This window comes from Coregonus lavaretus, assembly GCF_964263955.1.
Source record: "Coregonus lavaretus genome assembly, contig: HAP1_SCAFFOLD_2984, whole genome shotgun sequence".
In the NCBI taxonomy this organism is placed as follows: domain Eukaryota; kingdom Metazoa; phylum Chordata; class Actinopteri; order Salmoniformes; family Salmonidae; genus Coregonus; species Coregonus lavaretus.
Genome location: NW_028158882.1, coordinates 45,001 through 68,226, shown reverse-complemented (window position 1 = coordinate 68,226; position 23,226 = coordinate 45,001). Strand labels below are relative to the sequence as shown.

General features: G+C 48.8%; 1 protein-coding gene across 2 annotated transcripts in view; it reads left to right on the top strand.

Moving 5' to 3' along the window:
- Window positions 1–6,822: 6,822 nt before the first annotated feature.
- LOC311123508 (alpha-2-macroglobulin receptor-associated protein-like) overlaps window positions 6,823–23,226 on the top strand; it is a 27,394-nt gene continuing 10,990 nt past the window's right edge. Inside the window, exons 1-3 of one of the 2 annotated variants that reach the window (XR_014612601.1) lie at window positions 6,823–7,125; window positions 8,341–8,485; window positions 22,316–22,446. Coding sequence is in view for 1 of the 2 variants with exons in the window: in XM_084197765.1 (XP_084053891.1) it covers window positions 6,964–7,125; window positions 8,341–8,485; window positions 22,316–22,446 (438 nt within the window). In the remaining variant the exon portion in view is untranslated. The remainder of the gene's footprint in view (window positions 7,126–8,340; window positions 8,486–22,315; window positions 22,447–23,226) is intronic. The other variant, XM_084197765.1, reaches the window with a different exon arrangement.

The following is a 23,226-nucleotide window of genomic DNA, read 5'->3' as shown; positions in this document are numbered from 1 at the left end:
ACACTGATACAGCAGGGTTTTAATACAGCCTTATCGTGGCCGGAGACCAACACTGATACAGCGGGGTTTTAATACAGCCGTATTATGGCCGGAGACCAACACTGATACAGCTGGGTTTTAATACAGCCTTATCGTGGCCGGAGACCAACACTGATACAGCAGGGTTTTAATACAGCCTTATCGTGGCCGGAGACCAACACTGATACAGCGGGGTTTTAATACAGCCGTATTATGGCCGGAGACCAACACTGATACAGCTGGGTTTTAATACAGCCTTATCGTGGCCGGAGACCAACACTGATACAGCAGGGTTTTAATACAGCCTTATCATGGCCGGAGACCAACACTGATACAGCAGGGTTTTAATACAGCCGTATTATGGCCGGAGACCAACACTGATACAGCAGGGTTTTAATACAGCCTTATCGTGGCCGGAGACCAACACTGATACAGCAGGGTTTTAATACAGCCTTATCGTGGCCGGAGACCAACACTGATACAGCGGGGTTTTAATACAACCTTATCGCGGCCGGAGACCAACACTGATACAGCGGGGTTTTAATACAGCCTTATCGTGGCCGGAGACCAACACTGATACAGCGGGGTTTTAATACAGCCTTATCGTGGCCGGAGACCAACACTGATACAGCGGGGTTTTAATAAAGCCTTATCGTGGCCGGAGACCAACACTGATACTGCAGGGTTTTAATACAGCCTTATCGTGGCCGGAGACCAACACTGATACAGCAGGGTTTTAATACAGCCTTATCGTGGCCGGAGACCAACACTGATACAGCAGGGTTTTAATACAGCCTTATCGTGGCCGGAGACCAACACTGATACAGCAGGGTTTTAATACAGCCTTATCGTGGCCGGAGACCAACACTGATACAGCAGGGTTTTAATACAGCCTTATAATGGCCGGAGACCAACACTGATACAGCAGGGTTTTAATACAGCCTTATCTTGGCCGGAGACCAACACTGATACAGCAGGGTTTTAATACAGCCTTATCGTGGCCGGAGACCAACACTGATACAGCGGGGTTTTAATACAGCCGTATTATGGCCGGAGACCAACACTGATACAGCTGGGTTTTAATACAGCCTTATCGTGGCCGGAGACCAACACTGATACAGCAGGGTTTTAATACAGCCTTATCATGGCCGGAGACCAACACTGATACAGCAGGGTTTTAATACAGCCGTATTATGGCCGGAGACCAACACTGATACAGCAGGGTTTTAATACAGCCTTATCGTGGCCGGAGACCAACACTGATACAGCAGGGTTTTAATACAGCCTTATCGTGGCCGGAGACCAACACTGATACAGCGGGGTTTTAATACAGCCTTATCGCGGCCGGAGACCAACACTGATACAGCGGGGTTTTAATACAGCCTTATCGTGGCCGGAGACCAACACTGATACAGCGGGGTTTTAATACAGCCTTATCGTGGCCGGAGACCAACACTGATACAGCGGGGTTTTAATAAAGCCTTATCGTGGCCGGAGACCAACACTGATACTGCAGGGTTTTAATACAGCCTTATCGTGGCCGGAGACCAACACTGATACAGCAGGGTTTTAGTACAGCCTTATCGTGGCCTGAGACCAACACTGATACAGCAGGGTTTTAATACAGCCTTATTATGGCCGGAGACCAACACTGATACAGCAGGGTTTTAATACAGCCTTATCGTGGCCGGAGACCAACACTGATACAGCAGGGTTTTAATACAGCCTTATTATGGCCGGAGACCAACACTGATACAGCAGGGTTTTAATACAGCCTTATTATGGCTGGAGACCAACACTGATACAGCAGGGTTTTAATACAGCCTTATCGTGGCCGGAGACCAACACTGATACAGCAGGGTTTTAATACAGCCTTATCGTGGCCGGAGACCAACACTGATACAGCAGGGTTTTAATACAGCCTTATCGTGGCTGGAGACCTACACTGATACAGCAGGGTTTTAATACAGCCTTATCGTGGCCGGAGACCAACACTGATACAGCAGGGTTTTAATACAGCCTTATCGTGGCCGGAGACCAACACTGATACAGCAGGGTTTTAATACAGCCTTATCGTGGCCGGAGACCAACACTGATACAGCAGGGTTTTAATACAGCCTTATTATGGCCGGAGACCAACACTGATACAGCAGGGTTTTAATACAGCCTTATTATGGCTGGAGACCAACACTGATACAGCTGGGTTTTAATACAGCCTTATCGTGGCCGGAGACCAACACTGATACAGCAGGGTTTTAGTACAGCCTTATCGTGGCCGGAGACCAACACTGATACAGCGGGGTTTTAATACAGCCTTATCGTGGCCGGAGACCAACACTGATACAGCGGGGTTTTAATACAGCCTTATCGTGGCCGGAGACCAACACTGATACAGCGGGGTTTTAATACAGCCTTATCGTGGCCGGAGACCAACACTGATACAGCGGGGTTTTAATACAGCCTTATCGTGGCCGGAGACCAACACTGATACAGCAGGGTTTTAATACAGCCTTATCGTGGCCGGAGACCAACACTGATACAGCGGGGTTTTAATACAGCCTTATCATGGCCGGAGACCAACACTGATACAGCGGGGTTTTAATACAGCCTTATCGTGGCCGGAGACCAACACTGATACAGCGGGGTTTTAATACAGCCTTATCGTGGCCGGAGACCAACACTGATACAGCGGGGTTTTAATACAGCCTTCTTTAATAATAGTGGAGATCAAAGCCTTGTGATAATGATCCGTTGGGACAGAGAACATTTGGGAGGTTTCACACAAGAGTGACTGAGTAGTTCACTACCCGTAGTGCACTACATTTGACCAGGTCCCATAGGCACTATGTAGGGGATAGGGTGCCATTTGACCATGGTCCCATAGGCACTATGTAGGGGATAGGGTGCCATTTGACCAGGTCCAATAGGCACTATGTAGGGGAATAGGGTGCCATTTGACCAGGTCCCATAGGCACTATGTAGGGGATAGGGTGCCATTTGACCATGGTCCCATAGGCACTATGTAGGGGAATAGGGTGCCATTTGACCAGGGCCCATAGGCACTATGTAGGGAATAGGGTGCCATTTGACCATGGTCCCATAGGCACTATGTAGGGGATAGGGTGCCATTTGACCATGGTCCCATAGGCACTATGTAGGGGAATAGGGTGCCATTTGACCATGGTCCCATAGGCACTATGTAGGGAATAGGGTGCCATTTGACCATGGTCCCATAGGCACTATGTAGGGGATAGGGTACCATTTGACCATGGTCCCATAGGCACTATGTAGGGAATAGGGTGCCATTTGACCATGGTCCCATAGGCACTATGTAGGGGAATAGGGTGCCATTTGACCAGGGCCCATAGGCACTATGTAGGGGATAGGGTGCCATTTGACCATGGTCCCATAGGCACTATGTAGGGGAATAGGGTGCCATTTGACCATGGTCCCATAGGCACTATGTAGGGGAATAGGGTGCCATTTGACCATGGTCCCATAGGCACTATGTAGGAGATAGGGTGCCATTTGACCAGGTCCCATAGGCACTATGTAGGGGATAGGGTGCCATTTGACCATGGTCCCATAGGCACTATGTAGGGGATAGGGTGCCATTTGACCATGGTCCCATAGGCACTATGTAGGGGGATAGGGTGCCATTTGACCCCGCTCATAGCTGTTGCATAACAATGCAGAGGTTTTCTCCGACTGAGGATTGAGGAGTGCGGTAAGGTTGGAAGAAACTTGTGTGTAAAGGGTAGTTAATTATGTAGGCCTAGACACGTGTGTGGGCGTGTGTGTGTGTTTGTGTGAGAGAGAGCGGGGGGGGGGGGGTTGTCGGTCAAAGGCCTGGCTTGATGACTTTGGATTAATCTTTGAGAGACATTTCCACCGATGCTAACCTACTCATTCCAGGGAAATACTCACCCACGCTGCAAACAGAGCTATAATTCAACAGGATTAGACTAGGGGGGCTTGCGTCACAAATGCATCCTACGGCTCTGGTCAAAAAAGTAGTGCACTGTATAGGGAATAGGGTGCCATTTGGGACGAGATCCCAAGGGGGAGAGCGGAGAGGGGTAATAAAACCCTGGTTGAAAAAACGGCCCAAGTCTGGCAAACTGTGGAGTTATGAGGTCGGGGGTCCAACTTCCTGGCGGGGTTTTGTTTTTCCTGTGCAGCTGACATCAGCTGAAACTATAGTATTATATGGGAGCCGAATCTGACTGGACGGGCCTGAATCTAACATCCAGGGCTGTGCCCTATACGGGTGCCATTTGGAACACGGCCTAGTAATATAGCCTATAGGTTTAAACCGGGGTTTAGTTGATCAATTAAACACGTGATTAATCATTGTTATTGATGAACCTTACATTGGACTTGATGAAGGGTCAAAGGCCTGGCTTGATGACTTTGGATTAATCTTTGAGAGACATTTCCACCGATGCTAACCTACTCATTCCAGGGAAATACTCACCCACGCTGCAAACAGAGCTATAATTCATAGTAATAGCCTATAGGTTTAAACCGGGGTTTAGTTGATCAATTAAACACGTGATTAATCATTGTTATTGATGAACCTTACGTTAGACTTGATTAATATGCTAACTGGAATAGAATGGAGTAGTTCTATGTCTCTCAAGGGAGCACGTTATGTTGTTTCTGGACTAGGCTATAATCAGCCTAATCTATGGCCATGATTTAACCAGCCTTTGCCTGGCACCCGGGCTGACCAGCCTTATGACCTTTTATCGTAGACAAGGTTCCCTATCATTTAGGCTCACCAGCCCTATGACCAACAGTGTCCTGTAGCTTAGACAAGGTTCCCTTTCATTTAGCTCACTCACTGAGCCATGAAGAGTTTTCCCTAGAAGGTTTCGCTTGCCGTCTTGTCATAGCCTGGGTATCTTCAACCTAGGTCACAAATGGCACCGTGTTCCCTTAGGGGTGCCATTTGGGACATCGTTATATTTAGCTCACTCACCCATGAAGAGGAATCTCTAGAAGCAGCTGTTAGCCGTCTCTCTCTCTGCTCTGTTTTGCGAAGGCTTCGCCCTCCGACCTCCAGAGACTGGCCAGCCTGCCAGTAGACGGAGTCCCTGCGAGGGGGAGGAGGTCTGAAGGCTGGCATGGAGAACTCAGAAATTGAATTGTGATCATTTGTAGCAGGCCTTGTAGCATGCGTGTGTCTGTCGTCAAGATTCATCTTGTGAAAATGTATTTCCATCAAATAATCGGATGTGTGGCAAGATGTTAAAATCTGCAGTTTTTGGAAATGTATTTTTTTTTTTGTTGGGGTGGATTTAGATTTTCAAAATAAACACTGTTAGATTGTTGCCATAGCGCTTGTGTAGAGGAATAGAAGGGTTCTTTTGTTTTGGTTACCGGACCATTGTGATGCTGCGATGTAGGTTCTAAGTTTGTGGTTTGGAATCTGGAATGGGTTGGTCGATTCTTAGGGGATATTATTGGGTAACAATGCAGATACAGTCATAATAATAATTTATTACATTTCTATAGCACTTTTCATAAGAATCTCAAAGCACTTCAAAAGCAAAAAAAAACAAAAAAAACAAGCAATACATCATTTTTACATTTACATTTTAGTCATTTAGCAGACGCTCTTATCCAGAGCGACTTACAGTTAGTGAGTGCATACATTTTCATACTTTTTTCATACTAACTATAGTTAGGTCAACCAATAGAGGCCAAGTCTTTGAGTACATGCATCCTCCAAAGACGGAGAGGGACAGTTCATGGCTTGATCCGAGGAAGGTGGTCAGGGAGATGGTTGATGAAGAGTCTAGTGATGACCTTGTAGGGGGCTATTCTGGGAACCAGCCTGAGTCTTATAGATACTTGACTCTGTGCAGCACCACTTGATTCCTCAGCAGCTCTGGGCGCCAGAAAGCTCACCACACACCGTTCAGAGTACATTTACATTTTAGTCATTTAGCAGACGCTCTTATCCAGAGCGACTTACAGTTAGTGCATACATTTATATATTTTTTCTTCATACCCCATGTGGGAATCAAACCCACAACCCTGGCGTTGCAAACGCCATGCTCTACCAACTGAGCTACATCCCTGCCGGCCATTCCCTCCCCTACCCTGGACGACGCTGGGCCAATTGCGCGCCGCCCCCATGGGTCAGTAGCCAGTCGTCCTCACTACGAGCCCTCTGCCTCAGCACTGCATCTCCCATTCCTCTCAGGCTTCAGGAGACTCCACAATTGATGTTTTCAAAAGATCCAGAACTAAGCAGCCATTTGAAACAAAAAAAAAAGCTGTTAAGGTGTCCAGATGTATCATTCAAACAAAAAAGAATGAGCCAGCTAGCAAGCTGCCGGTACATCTGCAAATATATAAAAAACACACAATTAAAAACACTTACAAATAATGTATTATGTACATATTTCCAGGAGCTCTCGGCTTAGTCTGCTAGGGCGCCATGGCAACTACAGAACTAACACAGACAACTTTGTGTGTGTGTGTGTGCGTGACAACACAATACCTAGTTTATTGAACTGAATGGTTAACACGAAATTGGTGACTTATTACTGCTTGAGTAGGCTGTTTCATGTGTGAAAGCTAGCCAACATGAAATTATGACAGTGTGGTGTAAAATTGCTCAACCCTAAATCCCTTTAAAATCCAACGCGTGGATGATTCCTATTTGCTCAAAGGCTCTCACAGCCTCCGTTACTAGGAAACGATTAGGAGGTGCATTGTGGGTATCGAATTTTACAAACCCTTTCCCCGGTATTGTAAACCCAGTTTATAGCTTATTCTAAAACTACACATCCCACAATGCAGTTCATCCAGGACGCGTACGCCCCTTCTAAACACATGACTTAAGGCTAGAAAGACAGACAAACGAACGGTAGCTCTGAAATTGCGTTTCATTAAAGATTTTATCCATATATTTTTCTGTACGGTGCAAAAATGAAGTTCGGTTGTTTGTTCGCGGTGTTGTGCCTCGCCGTCGGGGCGATGGCAGGAAAGTATTCTCGAGAAATGAACGACCAGAAACCGTCAATGGACGGCAAGAGCACGGTGGAATTTAGGGTAGCTAAACTCAACCAGGTGTGGGAGAAAGCAATCAGGGTAAGTCAAGTGATGCTAGCTAGCTTAGCTTTGTTTACTTAAATATTGAGACAGTCCAGCGTGAATTGTCTTCGTTATCGGGTCGTGTCTAGTCCTAGTGGAGTTCATGGGTTTTCGTAGCTAACTATCATTCTAACGTTAGAGACGTTTTGTCTACAATGCCTTGGTCTATCCAACATTTGTTTAGCTAACTTAGCTAACTAACAGTTACCTTACTTGCTTGGGGTCGGTAGCTGAATCAGCTAACGTTAAGTCTCCCGAGTGGCTCAGTGGTCTAAGGCACTGCATCGCAGTGCTAGCTGTGCCACTAGAGATCCTGGTTCGAATCCAATCTCTGTCGTAGCCGGCCGCGACCGGGAGACCCATGGGGCGGCACGCAATTGGCCCAGCGTCGTCTAGGGTAGGGGAGGGAATGGCCGGCAGGGATGTAGCTCAGTTGATGGGTTGTGAGTTCGATTCCCACAGGGGGTATGAAAATAAAATAATGTATGCACTAACTGTAAGTCGCTCTGGATAAGAGCGTCTGCTAAATGACTAAAATGTAAAATGTAAATGTTAAGTAGTTAGAGATAGCTGAGGTCTGATTGTACCCCGGGACTTCAGGCACCCATTTCTCTCACAGACAGACACAGGCGAGACTCACTACCCTCCATTAGTTCGTCTGATTTTATTTACTGCTCATCCCTCTCTCCTTCCCTCTCCCCCATCCTCCTCTCCTTCCCTCTCCCCCATCCTCCTCTCCTTCCCTCTCCCCCATCCTCCTCTCCTTCCCTCTCCCCCATCCTCTCTCTCTTTCTCTCTCCCCCCATCCTCTCTCTCTTTCTCTCCATCCTCTGCCCCTTACTTCCAGCTATTTCCTATCTCTCTCTCTATCTCTCTCTTGTCATCCCTCCATCTCTCTCTCATCATCCCTCTCTCTCCCTCCGTCTCTAGTTGCAGTTGTCCCCCAGTACGCCAGTCTATCACCAGTCTCTCTCTCTCTCTCTCTCTCTCATTCTCTCTTCTGTCTCTAGTTGCAGTTGTCCCCAGGACGCCAGTCTATTACCAGTCTCTCTCTTTCTCTCCTTCTGTCTCTAGATGCAGTTACCACTGGTGCACCAGGCTGAACTCCACAATCTAACAGCAATATGTCCTTCTCCCTCCACCCTCTAGATGCAGTTACCCCCAGTACGCCAGTCTATTACCAGTCTCTCTCCTTCTCCCTCCACCCTCTAGATGCAGTTACCCCCAGTACGTCAAGCAGAGCTCCACAGTGACCTGAAGATCCAGGAGAAAGATGAACTACAGTGGAAGAAGATTAAAGCAGAAGGGATGGATGAGAATGGAGAGAGAGAGGCCAAGCTACGACGTGGCTTCAACGGTGAGAGGGATGGGGAGGGGGAGAGAGAGAGGCCAAGCTACGACGTGGCTTCAACGGTGAGAGGGATGGGGAGGGGGAGAGAGAGAGGCCAAGCTACGACGTGGCTTCAACGGTGAGAGGGATGGGGAGGGGGAGAGAGAGACTGGTGATAGACAGTGATCCACAAAGAATTAGAAAACAAACCCAATTTTGATAAACTCCTTATCTACTGGGTGAAAAACCAGTGTGCCATCACAGCTGCAAGATTTGTGACCTGTTGCCACAAGAAAAGGGCAACCAGTGAAGAACGAACACAATTGTAAATACAACCCATATTTATGTTTATTTATTTTCCCATTTTTACTTTAACTATTTGCACATTGTTACAACACTGTATATATACATAATATGACATTTGAAATGTCTTTATTCTTTTGGAACTTCTGAGTGTAATTGTTTACTGTTAATATTTATTGTTTATTTCACTTTTGTTTACTATCTACTTCACTTGCTTTGGCAATGTTAACATACGTTTCCCATGCCAATAAAGCCCTTAAATTGAAATTGAGAGAGGCCAAGCTACGATACAGCTTCAACTGTGAGGGAGGGGGAGGGGGAGGCCAAGCTACGGTACAGCTTCAACTGTGAGGGAGGGGGAGAGAGAGGCCAAGCTACGATACAGCTTCAACTGTGAGGGAGGGGGAGAGAGAGAGAGGCCAAGCTACGGTACAGCTTCAACTGTGAGGGAGGGGGAGAGAGAGAGAGGCCAAGCTACGGTACAGCTTCAACTGTGAGGGAGGGGGAGAGAGAGGCCAAGCTACGATACAGCTTCAACTGTGAGGGAGGGGGAGAGAGAGAGAGGCCAAGCTACGGTACAGCTTCAACTGTGAGGGAGGGGGAGAGAGAGAGAGGCCAAGCTACGATACAGCTTCAACTGTGAGGGAGGGAGAGAGAGAGAGGCCAAGCTACGGTACAGCTTCAACTGTGAGGGAGGGGGAGAGAGAGGCCAAGCTACGATACAGCTTCAACTGTGAGGGAGGGGGAGAGAGAGAGAGGCCAAGCTACGATACAGCTTCAACTGTGAGGGAGGGGGAGGGGGAGAGAGAGAGGCCAAGCTACGATACGGCTTCAACTGTGAGAGAGCGGGAGGGGGAGAGAGGCCAAGCTACGATACGGCTTCAACTGTGAGGGAGGGGGAGGGGGAGAGAGAGAGGCCAAGCTACGATACGGCTTCAACTGTGAGAGAGCGGGAGGGGGAGAGAGGCCAAGCTACGATACGGCTTCAACTGTGAGGGAGGGGGAGAGAGAGAGAGGCCAAGCTACGATACAGCTTCAACTGTGAGGGAGGGGGAGGGGGAGAGAGAGGCCAAGCTACGATACAGCTTCAACTGTGAGGGAGGGGGAGGGGGAGAGAGAGGCCAAGCTACGATACAGCTTCAACTGTGAGGGAGGGGGAGAGAGAGAGAGGCCAAGCTACGATACAGCTTCAACTGTGAGGGAGGGGGAGAGAGAGAGAGGCCAAGCTACGATACGGCTTCAACTGTGAGGGAGGGGGAGAGAGAGGCCAAGCTACGATACAGCTTCAACTGTGAGGGAGGGGGAGAGAGAGAGAGGCCAAGCTACGATACAGCTTCAACTGTGAGAGAGCGGGAGGGGGAGAGAGGCCAAGCTACGATACGGCTTCAACTGTGAGGGAGGGGGAGGGGGAGAGAGGCCAAGCTACGATACAGCTTCAACTGTGAGGGAGGGGGAGGGGGAGAGAGAGAGGCCAAGCTACGATACAGCTTCAACTGTGAGGGAGGGGGAGAGAGAGAGAGGCCAAGCTACGATACAGCTTCAACTGTGAGGGAGGGGGAGGGGGAGAGAGGCCAAGCTACGATACAGCTTCAACTGTGAGGGAGGGGGAGGGGGAGAGAGAGGCCAAGCTACGATACAGCTTCAACTGTGAGGGAGGGGGAGAGAGAGAGAGGCCAAGCTACGATACAGCTTCAACTGTGAGGGAGGGGGAGAGAGAGAGAGGCCAAGCTACGATACAGCTTCAACTGTGAGGGAGGGGGAGGGGGAGAGAGAGGCCAAGCTACGATACAGCTTCAACTGTGAGGGAGGGGGAGAGAGAGAGAGGCCAAGCTACGATACAGCTTCAACTGTGAGGGAGGGGGAGAGAGAGAGAGGCCAAGCTACGATACAGCTTCAACTGTGAGGGAGGGGGAGGGGGAGAGAGAGGCCAAGCTACGATACAGCTTCAACTGTGAGGGAGGGGGAGGGGGAGAGAGGCCAAGCTACGATACGGCTTCAACTGTGAGAGAGCGGGAGGGGGAGAGAGGCCAAGCTACGATACGGCTTCAACTGTGAGAGAGCGGGAAAGGGAGAGAGGCCAAGCTACGATACGGCTTCAACTGTGAGGGAGGGGGAGGGGGAGAGAGGCCAAGCTACGATACAGCTTCAACTGTGAGGGAGGGGGAGAGAGAGAGAGGCCAAGCTACGATACAGCTTCAACTGTGAGGGAGGGGGAGGGGGAGAGAGAGGCCAAGCTACGATACAGCTTCAACTGTGAGGGAGGGGGAGGGGGAGAGAGAGGCCAAGCTACGATACAGCTTCAACTGTGAGGGAGGGGGAGAGAGAGAGAGGCCAAGCTACGATACAGCTTCAACTGTGAGGGAGGGGGAGAGAGAGAGAGGCCAAGCTACGATACAGCTTCAACTGTGAGGGAGGGGGAGGGGGAGAGAGAGGCCAAGCTACGATACAGCTTCAACTGTGAGGGAGGGGGAGGGGGAGAGAGAGGCCAAGCTACGATACAGCTTCAACTGTGAGGGAGGGGGAGAGAGAGAGAGGCCAAGCTACGATACAGCTTCAACTGTGAGGGAGGGGGAGAGAGAGAGAGGCCAAGCTACGATACAGCTTCAACTGTGAGGGAGGGGGAGAGAGAGAGAGGCCAAGCTACGATACGGCTTCAACTGTGAGGGAGGGGGAGGGGGAGAGAGGCCAAGCTACGGTACAGCTTCAACTGTGAGAGAGCGGGAGGGGGAGAGAGGCCAAGCTACGATACGGCTTCAACTGTGAGGGAGGGGGAGGGGGAGAGAGGCCAAGCTACGATACAGCTTCAACTGTGAGGGAGGGGGAGAGAGAGAGAGGCCAAGCTACGATACAGCTTCAACTGTGAGGGAGGGGGAGAGAGAGGCCAAGCTACGGTACAGCTTCAACTGTGAGGGAGGGGGAGAGAGAGGCCAAGCTACGATACAGCTTCAACTGTGAGGGAGGGGGAGAGAGAGGCCAAGCTACGATACAGCTTCAACTGTGAGGGAGGGGGAGAGAGAGGCCAAGCTACGATACAGCTTCAACTGTGAGGGAGGGGGAGAGAGAGAGGCCAAGCTACGATACAGCTTCAACTGGGAGAGAGGGGGAGGGGGAGAGAGGCCAAGCTACGATACGGCTTCAACTGTGAGGGAGGGGGAGGGGGAGAGAGGCCAAGCTACGATACAGCTTCAACTGTGAGGGAGGGGGAGGGGGAGAGAGAGGCCAAGCTACGATACAGCTTCAACTGTGAGGGAGGGGGAGGGGGAGAGAGAGGCCAAGCTACGATACAGCTTCAACTGTGAGGGAGGGGGAGAGAGAGAGAGGCCAAGCTACGATACAGCTTCAACTGTGAGGGAGGGGGAGAGAGAGAGAGGCCAAGCTACGATACAGCTTCAACTGTGAGGGAGGGGGAGAGAGAGAGAGGCCAAGCTACGATACAGCTTCAACTGTGAGGGAGGGGGAGAGAGAGAGAGGCCAAGCTACGATACAGCTTCAACTGTGAGGGAGGGGGAGAGAGAGGCCAAGCTACAATACAGCTTCAACTGTGAGGGAGGGGGAGAGAGAGAGGCCAAGCTACGATACAGCTTCAACTGTGAGGGAGGGGGAGAGAGAGAGGCCAAGCTACGATACAGCTTCAACTGTGAGGGAGAGAGAGGCCAAGCTACGATACAGCTTCAACTGTGAGGGAGGGGGAGAGAGAGGCCAAGCTACGATACAGCTTCAACTGTGAGGGAGGGGGAGAGAGAGAGGCCAAGCTACGATACAGCTTCAACTGGGAGAGAGGGGGAGGGGGAGAGAGGCCAAGCTACGATACGGCTTCAACTGTGAGGGAGGGGGAGGGGGAGAGAGGCCAAGCTACGATACAGCTTCAACTGTGAGGGAGGGGGAGGGGGAGAGAGAGGCCAAGCTACGATACAGCTTCAACTGTGAGGGAGGGGGAGGGGGAGAGAGAGGCCAAGCTACGATACAGCTTCAACTGTGAGGGAGGGGGAGAGAGAGAGAGGCCAAGCTACGATACAGCTTCAACTGTGAGGGAGGGGGAGAGAGAGAGAGGCCAAGCTACGATACAGCTTCAACTGTGAGGGAGGGGGAGAGAGAGAGAGGCCAAGCTACGATACAGCTTCAACTGTGAGGGAGGGGGAGAGAGAGAGAGGCCAAGCTACGATACAGCTTCAACTGTGAGGGAGGGGGAGAGAGAGGCCAAGCTACAATACAGCTTCAACTGTGAGGGAGGGGGAGAGAGAGAGGCCAAGCTACGATACAGCTTCAACTGTGAGGGAGGGGGAGAGAGAGAGGCCAAGCTACGATACAGCTTCAACTGTGAGGGAGAGAGAGGCCAAGCTACGATACAGCTTCAACTGTGAGGGAGGGGGAGAGAGAGGCCAAGCTACGATACAGCTTCAACTGTGAGGGAGGGGGAGAGAGAGGCCAAGCTACGGTACAGCTTCAACTGTGAGGGAGGGGGAGAGAGAGGCCAAGCTACGATACAGCTTCAACTGGGAGAGAGAGGCCAAGCTACGATACAGACTTTAGGGAGATAACAACTCCAGTCATGATGGACCCCAGTGTGTCCAGGCTTTAGGGAGATGACAACTCCAGTCATGATGGACCCCAGTGTGTCCAGGCTTTAGGGAGATAACAACTCCAGTCATGATGGACCCCAGTGTGTCCAGACTTTAGGGAGATAACAACTCCAGTCATGATGGACCCCAGTGTGTCCAGACTTTAGGGAGATGATAACTCCAGTCATGATGGACCCCAGTGTGTCCAGACTTTAGGGAGATGATAACTCCAGTCATGATGAACCCCAGTGTGTCCAGACTTTAGGGAGATGACAACTCCAGTCATGATGGACCCCAGTGTGTCCAGACTTTAGGGAGATAACAACTCCAGTCATGATGAACCCCAGTGTGTCCAGACTTTAGGGAGATAACAACTCCAGTCATGATGAACCCCAGTGTGTCCAGACTTTAGGGAGATAACAACTCCAGTCATGATGAACCCCAGTGTGTCCAGACTTTAGGGAGATAACAACTCCAGTCATGATGGACCCCAGTGTGTCCAGGCTTTAGGGAGATGATAACTCCAGTCATGATGAACCCCAGTGTGTCCAGACTTTAGGGAGATGACAACTCCAGTCATGATGAACCCCAGTGTGTCCAGACTTTAGGGAGATGATAACTCCAGTCATGATGGACCCCAGTGTGTCCAGACTTTAGGGAGATGATAACTCCAGTCATGATGAACCCCAGTGTGTCCAGACTTTAGGGAGATGACAACTCCAGTCATGATGGACCCCAGTGTGTCCAGACTTTAGGGAGATAACAACTCCAGTCATGATGAACCCCAGTGTGTCCAGACTTTAGGGAGATAACAACTCCAGTCATGATGAACCCCAGTGTGTCCAGACTTTAAGGAGATAACAACTCCAGTCATGATGAACCCCAGTGTGTCCAGGCTTTAGGGAGATAACAACTCCAGTCATGATGAACCCCAGTGTGTCCAGACTTTAGGGAGATGACAACTCCATTCATGATGGACCCCAGTGTGTCCAGACTTTAGGGAGATGATAACTCCAGTCATGATGGACCCCAGTGTGTCCAGGCTTTAGGGAGATAACAACTCCAGTCATGATGGACCCCAGTGTGTCCAGACTTTAGGGAGATAACAACTCCAGTCATGATGGACCCCAGTGTGTCCAGACTTTAGGGAGATAACAACTCCAGTCATGATGAACCCCAGTGTGTCCAGGCTTTAGGGCGATAACAACTCCAGTCATGATGAACCCCAGTGTGTCCAGACTTTAGGGAGATAACAACTCCAGTCATGATGAACCCCAGTGTGTCCAGACTTTAGGGAGATAACAACTCCAGTCATGATGAACCCCAGTGTGTCCAGGCTTTAGGGAGATAACAACTCCAGTCATGATGAACCCCAGTGTGTCCAGGCTTTAAGGAGATAACAACTCCAGTCATGATGAACCCCAGTGTGTCCAGGCTTTAGGGAGATGATAACTCCAGTCATGATGGACCCCAGTGTGTCCAGGCTTTAGGGAGATAACAACTCCAGTCATGATGAACCCCAGTGTGTCCAGACTTTAGGGAGATAACAACTCCAGTCATGATGAACCCCAGTGTGTCCAGGCTTTAGGGAGATGATTTACATTTTACATTTTAGTCATTTAGCAGACGCTCTTATCCAGAGCGACTTACAGTTAGTGAGTGCATACATTATTTGTTTTATTTTATTTTTTTCATACTGGCCCCCCGTTGGAATCGAACCCACAAACCTGGCATTGCAAACGCCATGCTCTACCAACTGAGCTACATCCCTGCCGGCCATTCCCTCCCCTACCCTGGACGACGCTGGGCCAATTGTGCGCCACCCCTTGGGTCTCCCGGTCGCGGCCGGCTACAACAGAGTCTGGATTCGAACCAGGATCTCTAGTGGCACAGCCTTAGACCACTGCGCCACTCGGGAGACCTCGGGAGATGATAACTCCAGTCATGATGGACCCCAGTGTGTCCAGGCTTTTGTTCCAGCCCAGCACTAACACACACCTTGCATTAGGTTAATTAAGCAATAAGGCCAGAGGGTGTGTGGTATATGGCCATTATACCATGACTAAGGGATGTTCTTAAACACGACGCAACGCGGAGTTCCTGGATACAGCCCTTAGCCGTAGTATATTGGCCATATACCACAATCCCCCGAGGTGCCTTATTGCTGTTATAAACTGCTTACCAACGTAATTAGAGCAGTACAAATACATGTTTTGTCATTCCCGTGGTATACCGTCTGATATACCACAGCTGTCAGCCAATCAATCAATCAATCAATCAATTTTATTTTATATAGCCCTTCTTACATCAGCTAATATCTCGAAGTGCTGTACAGAAACCCAGCCTAAAACCCCAAACAGCTAGTAATGCAGGTGTAGAAGCACGGTGGCTAGGAAAAACTCCCTAGAAAGGCGAAAACCTAGGAAGAAACCTAGAGAGGAACCAGGCTATGAGGGGTGGCCAGTCCTCTTCTGGCTGTGCCGGGTGGAGATTATAACAGAACCATGCCAAGATGTTCAAAAATGTTCATAAGTGACAAGCATGGTCAAATAATAATCAGGAATAAATCTCAGTTGGCTTTTCATAGCCGATCATTAAGAGTTGAAAACAGCAGGTCTGGGACAGGTAGGGGTTCCATAACCGCAGGCAGAACAGTTGAAACTGGAATAGCAGCAAGGCCAGGCGGACTGGGGACAGCAAGGAGTCACCACGGCCGGTAGTCCCGACGTATGGTCCTAGGGCTCAGGTCTCTCAGTTGGCTTTTCATAGCCGATCATTAAAGAGTTGAAAACAGCAGGTCTGGGACAGGTAGGGGTTTCGTAGCCGCAGGCAGAACAGTTGAAACTGGAATAGCAGCAAGGCCAGGCGGACTGGGGACAGCAAGGTGTCATCATGCCCGGTAGTCCTGACGTATGGTCCTAGGGCTCAGGTTTTCAGAGAGAAAGAGAGAACGAGAGAATTAGAGAGAGCATACTTAAATTCACACAGGACACTGGATAAGACAGGAGAAGTACTCCAAGTATAACCAACTAACCCCAGCCCCCCGACACATAAACTACTGCAGCATAAATACTGGAGGCTGAGACAGGAGCGGTCCGGAGACACTGTGGCCCCATCCGAAGAAACCCCCGGACAGGGCCAAACAGGAAGGATATAACCCCACCCACTCCGCCAAAGCACAGCCCCCGCACCACTAGAGGGATATCCCCAACCACCAACTTACAATCCTGAGACAAGGCCGAGTATAGCCCACAGAGGTCTCCACCACAGCACAAACCAAGGGGGGGGCGCCAACCCAGACAGGAAGATCACGTCAGTAACTCAACCCACTCAAGTGACGCACCCCTCCCAGGGACGGCATGAAAGAGCACCAGCAAGCCAGTGACTCAGCCCCTGCAACAGGGTTAGAGGCAGAGAACCCCAGTGGAGAGGGGAACCGGCCCGGCAGAGACAGCAAGGGCTGTTCGTTGCTCCAGCCTTTCCGTTCACCTTCACACTCCTGGGCCAGACTACACTCAATCATATGACCTACTGAAGAGATAGGTCTTCAGTAAAGACTTAAAGGTTGAGACCGAGTCTGCGTCTCTCACATGGGTAGGCAGACTGTTCCATAAAAATGGAGATCTATAGGAGAAAGCCCTGCCTCCCGCTGTTTGCTTAGAAATTCTAGGGACAATTAGGAGGCCTGCGTCTTGTGACCGTAGCGTACGTATTGGTATGTACGGCAGGACCAACTCGGAAAGATAGGTAGGAGCAAGCCCATGTAACGCTTTATAGGTTAACAGTAAAACCTTGAAATCAGCCCTTGCCTTAACAGGAAGCCAGTGTAGGGAAGCTAGCACTGGAGTAATATGATCAAATTTCTTGGTTCTAGTCAGGATTCTAGCAGCCGTATTTAGCACTAACTGAAGTTTATTTAGTGCTTTATCCGGGTAGCCGGAAAATAGAGCATTGCAGTAGTCTAACCTAGAAGTAACAAATGCATGGATTAATTTTTCTGCATCATTTTTGGACAGAAAATTTCTGATTTTTGCAATGTTACGTAGATGGAAAAAAGCTGTCCTTGAAACAGTCTTGATATGTTCGTCAAAAGAGAGATCAGGGTCAAGAGTAACGCCTAGGTCCTTCACAGTTTTATTTGAGACGACTTTACAACCATCAAGATGAATTGTCAGATTTAACAGAAGATCTCTTTGTTTCTTGGGACCTAGAACAAGCATCTCTGTTTTGTCCGAGTTTAAAAGTAAAAAGTTTTCAGCCATCCACTTCCTTATGTCTGAAACACAGGCTTCTAGCGAGGGCAATTTTGGGGCTTCACCATGTTTCATTGAAATGTACAGCTGTGTGTCATCCGCATAGCAGTGAAAGTTAACATTATGTTTTCGAATAACATCCCCAAGAGGTAAAATATATAGTGAAAACAATAGTGGTCCTAAAACGGAACCTTGAGGAACACCGAAATGTACAGTTGATTTGTCGGAGGACAGACCATTCACAGAGACAAACTGATATCTTTCCGACAGGTAGGATCTAAACCAGGCCAGAACTTGTCCGTGTAGACCAATTTGGGTTTCCAGTCTCTCCAAAAGAATGTGGTGATCGATGGTGTCAAAGGCAGCACTAAGGTCTAGTAGCACGAGGACAGATGCAGAGCCTCGGTCTGACGCCATTAAAAGGTCATTTACCACCTTCACAAGTGCAGTCTCAGTGCTATGATGGGGTCTAAAACCAGACTGAAGCATTTCGTATACATTGTTTGTCTTCAGAAAGGCAGTGAGTTGCTGCGCAACAGCTTTTTCTAAAATTTTTGAGAGGAATGGAAGATTCGATATAGGCCGATAGTTTTTTATATTTTCCGGGTCAAGGTTTGGCTTTTTCAAGAGAGGCTTTATCACTGCCACTTTTAGTTTGTTTGGTACACATCCGGTGGATAGAGAGCTGTTTATTATGTTCAACATAGGAGGGCCAAGCACAGGAAGCAGCTCCTTCAGCAGTTTAGTAGGAATAGGATCCAGTATGCAGCTTGAAGGTTTAGAGGCCATGATTATTTTCATCATTGTGTCAAGAGATATAGTACTAAAACACTTAAGTGTCTCTCCCGATCCCAGGCCCTCGCAGAGCTGTGCAGATCCAGGACAGCTAAGCCCTGGAGGAATACGCAGATTCAAAGAGGAGTCCGTAATTTGCTTTCTAATGGTCATGATCTTTTCCTCAAAGAAGTTCATGAATTTATCACTGCTGAAGTGAAAGCCATCCTCTCTTGGGGAATGCTGCTTTTTAGTTAGCTTTGCAACAGTATCAAAAAGAAATTTTGGATTGTTCTTATTTTCCTCAATTAAGTTGGAAAAGTAGGATGATCGAGCAGCAGTGAGGGCTCTTCGGTATTGCACGGTACTGTCTTTCCAAGCTAGTCGGAAGACTTCCAGTTTGGTGTGGCGCCATTTCCGTTCCAATTTCCTGGAAGCTTGCTTCAAAGCTCGGGTATTTTCTGTATACCAGGGAGCTAGTTTCTTATGACAAATGTTTTTCGTTTTTAGGGGTGCAACTGCATCTAGGGTATTGCGCAAGGTTAAATTGAGTTCCTCAGTTAAGTGGTTAACTGATTTTTGTCCTCTGACGTCCAATCAGCAGTCAGGGCTGGAACCACCCAGTTTATGAGTGATAAAGTGCTGACAGCCACAGAACACTGCCTAGTGGTCAACATTACACCCACACAGGGCTGTGATGAGAACACAGAACACTGCCTAGTGGTCAACATTACACACACACAGGGCTGTGATGAGAACACAGAACACTGCCTAGTGGTCAACATTACACACACACAGGGCTGTGATGAGAACACAGAACACTGCCTAGTGGTCAACATTACACACACAGGGCTGTGATGAGAACACAGAACACTGCCTAGTGGTCAACATTACACACACAGGGCTGTGATGAGAACACAGAACACTGCCTAGTGGTCAACATTACACACACACAGGGCTGTGATGAGAACACAGAACACTGCCTAGTGGTCAACATTACACACACAGGGCTGTGATGAGAACACAGAACACTGCCTAGTGGTCAACATTACACACACAGGGCTGTGATGATACCAGTATCGCCAGAAAAGAAAACACGAAGCAGACCCAGCTCTTTGGTCCTTTAACAACCTGCTGTATGTAAAGTATTGTGTGCTATAGCCTGGAAAATAAATACATGTGACTCTGGATGACAACACGATGATGATTGTTTCCAACATCAGGGCTGTTTTCCTAAAGAAGTTAAATCCGCTTCAGTGTTTTGTTTCCTCGCCACGATACTAACGAGTCTGGCGATACTGGTATGGTCCCGGCCCTACACACACACACCTTGTGAAAACACATGCCACCGACCACCACTACCAGCACACAAAGCCTGTTTAACGCTCAGTAGGAGAGGATTCTGTCTAGTGTCACACACCCTCCTTAAACGACCTACCTCACTGACGGAGAGAGAGACAGAGAAGAGCTAGAAGGGAAGAGTGTTTTAAATATTAGATGAACACTTACAAAATTAGCTAGCTGGCAGTCGCGTAGACTTCATCTTCATCAGCTAGCTAGGGTCTGTGTCCCAAATGGTACCCTATTCCCTATGTAGTGCACTACTTTTGACCAGGGCCCCTAGGGAATGGGGTGCCATTTGGGACGCGATCCAGAGAAGAACTCTACAGCTCGGTTCTGATTCTGTCGTTCCATAATTCACCGACCAACCAAAGTGGATTTCTGCTCCAGTCCTCCATGGGACTAGGTCTATTAATGTCTTAGATTTTCTATAGAGAGCAGAGCTGCTTTAAAAACAGTTGATGTTCTCTAGAGAGCAGAGCTGATTTATAAACAGTTAATTTTCTATAGAGAGCAGAGCTGCTTTAAAAACAGTTTATGTTCTATAGAGAGCAGAGCTGCTTTAAAAACAGATTATGTTCTATAGAGAGCAGAGCTGCTTTAAAAACAGTTGATTTTCTATAGAGAGCAGAGCTGCTTTAAAAACAGTTGATGTTCTATAGAGAGCAGAGCTGCTTTAAAAACAGTTGATGTTCTATAGAGAGCAGAGCTGCTTTAAAAACAGTTGATTTTCTATAGAGAGCAGAGCTGCTTTAAAAACAGTTTATGTTCTATAGAGAGCAGAGCTGCTTTAAAAACAGTTGATGTTCTATAGAGAGCAGAGCTGCTTTAAAAACAGTTGATTTTCTATAGAGAGCAGAGCTGCTTTAAAAACAGTTTATGTTCTATAGAGAGCAGAGCTGCTTTAAAAACAGTTGATGTTCTATAGAGAGCAGAGCTGCTTTAAAAACAGTTTAAGTTCTATAGAGAGCAGAGCTGCTTTATAAACAGTTGATTTTCTATAGAGAGCAGAGCTGCTTTAAAACAGTTGATTTTCTATAGAGAGCAGAGCTGCTTTATAAACAGTTGATTTTCTATAGAGAGCAGAGCTGCTTTAAAAACAGTTGATTTTCTATAGAGAGCAGAGCTTTCATAAAGCAGAAAGGGCCTTGGGGAAGGTGTGTGGCTCGTTATAATGTCGTGGTGGTGTGAAGGGGAAGGGGAAGGTGTGTGTCTCGTTATAATGTCGTGGTGGTGTGAAGGGGAAGGTGTGTGTCTCGTTATAATGTCGTGGTGGTGTGAAGGGGAAGGGGAAGGTGTGTGGCTCGTTATAATGTCGTGGTGGTGTGAAGGGGAAGGGGAAGGTGTGTGGCTCGTTATAATGTCGTGGTGGTGTGAAGGGGAAGGTGTGTGGCTCGTTATAATGTCGTGGTGGTGGGAAGGTGTGTGTCTCGTTATAATGTCGTGGTGGTGTGAAGGGGAAGGTGTGTGTCTCGTTATAATGTCGTGGTGGTGTGAAGGGGAAGGTGTGTGTCTCGTTATAATGTTGTGGTGGTGTGAAGGGGAAGGTGTGTGGCTCGTTATAATGTCGTGGTGGTGTGAAGGGGAAGGTGTGTGTCTCGTTATAATGTCGTGGTGGTGTGAAGGGGAAGGTGTGTGGCTCGTTATAATGTCGTGGTGGTGTGAAGGGGAAGGTGTGTGTCTCGTTATAATGTTGTGGTGGTGTGAAGGGGAAGGTGTGTGGCTCGTTATAATGTCGTGGTGGTGTGAAGGGGAAGGTGTGTGTCTCGTTATAATGTTGTGGTGGTGTGAAGGGGAAGGTGTGTGGCTCGTTATAATGTCGTGGTGGTGTGAAGGGGAAGGTGTGTGTCTCGTTATAATGTCGTGGTGGTGTGAAGGGGAAGGTGTGTGTGTGTGTGTGTGTGTGTGTGTGTGTGTGTGTGTGTGGTCATCACAACTGCTGACATACACGTTGCTTTTGCGTGTTCAGAATGTTTGTGATGTCGTAGCGGCAGGGTTAAGTCAGCATGTCCCAACTCTACCGACCCACCATGTTGTGTCTTCCTCGGCGAACGACGCACAGTATGAAATATTTTAAATAACTAACCTAAGGATAGACCACAGGCCTGTCGTTTCCAATGGAGAGTAAAGTTAATCATAGCGGGCAGAACAAGCAAGGAGGTGGGCAGAGCCAAGCACGAGCTAGCGAGAGCCTATTGGTGCGTTCTAGCATGTATTTGCATATTTCTGTTAGGGAACGCCTACTCCGTGAAGTGGGCGTGTGTAATAAGTCAATTCACCCTTTCACTCCTTATAAACAACGCCATTTTTTTACAAGTTTGGCAAAGGGTAAAGTCTACAAAACGTAGGCCACTCTGTTCGTAACAGATTGTAATTTTGGGAACGGAAAACTGTATTGAGATCAAATGTTTAATCGATGAGAAAATTAGCAGAATGTCGGCCAAAATCCATCTCGCTCCATCTTCTCCCACTGCCGGCCACTGGGCTTCCTCTCAACACCATATTTGGTAGCGAGTGGAAACGCTTCAGATGCTTCACGTGTATACATCCGGTGAAACATCTGGCTCATTGTCCTATCCAGGATAGTGTTGTTAACTGGCGTCCATTTTGTGTCTCCCCCGCCCCAGTGATCCTGGCTAAGTATGGGATGGATGGGAAGAAGGACACCAGACCTCTAGAATCTAACAACCTGAAGGACCATGACAGCAGAGGAGGAGACATGTTCGATGACCCTAGACTGGACAAACTGTGGAATAAGGTGAGAGAGGGGTGAGGGAGGGACGGAGAAGGGGGGCACTTGTTCTCTCAGAGTGGACACTTGTTCTCTCAGAGTGGACACTTGTTCTCTCAGAGTGGACACTTGTTCTCTCGGAGTGGACACTTGTTCTCTCGGAGTGGACACTTGTTCTCTCGGAGTGGACACTTGTTCTCTCAGAGTGGACACTTGTTCTCTCGGAGTGGACACTTGTTCTCTCGGAGTGGACACTTGTTCTCTCGGAGTGGACACTTGTTCTCTCGGAGTGGACACTTGTTCTCTCGGAGTGGACACTTGTTCTCTCAGAGTGGACACTTGTTCTCTCAGAGTGGACACTTGTTCTCTCAGTGTGGACACTTGTTCTCCCAGAGTGGACACTTGTTCTCTCAGAGTGGACACTTGTTCTCTCAGAGTGGACACTTGTTCTCTCAGAGTGGACACTTGTTCTCCCAGAGTGGACACTTGTTCTCTCAGAGTGGACACTTGTTCTCTCAGAGTGGACACTTGTTCTCTCAGAGTGGACACTTGTTCTCTCAGAGTGGACACTTGTTCTCTCAGAGTGGACACTTGTTCTCTCAGAGTGGACACTTGTTCTCTCAGAGTGGACACTTGTTCTCTCAGAGTGGACACTTGTTCTCTCAGAGTGGACACTTGTTCTCTCAGAGTGGACACTTGTTCTCTCAGAGTGGACACTTGTTCTCCCAGAGTGGACACTTGTTCTCCCAGAGTGGGCAGAGTGGACACTTGTTCTCTCAGAGTGGACACTTGTTCTCTTAGAGTGGG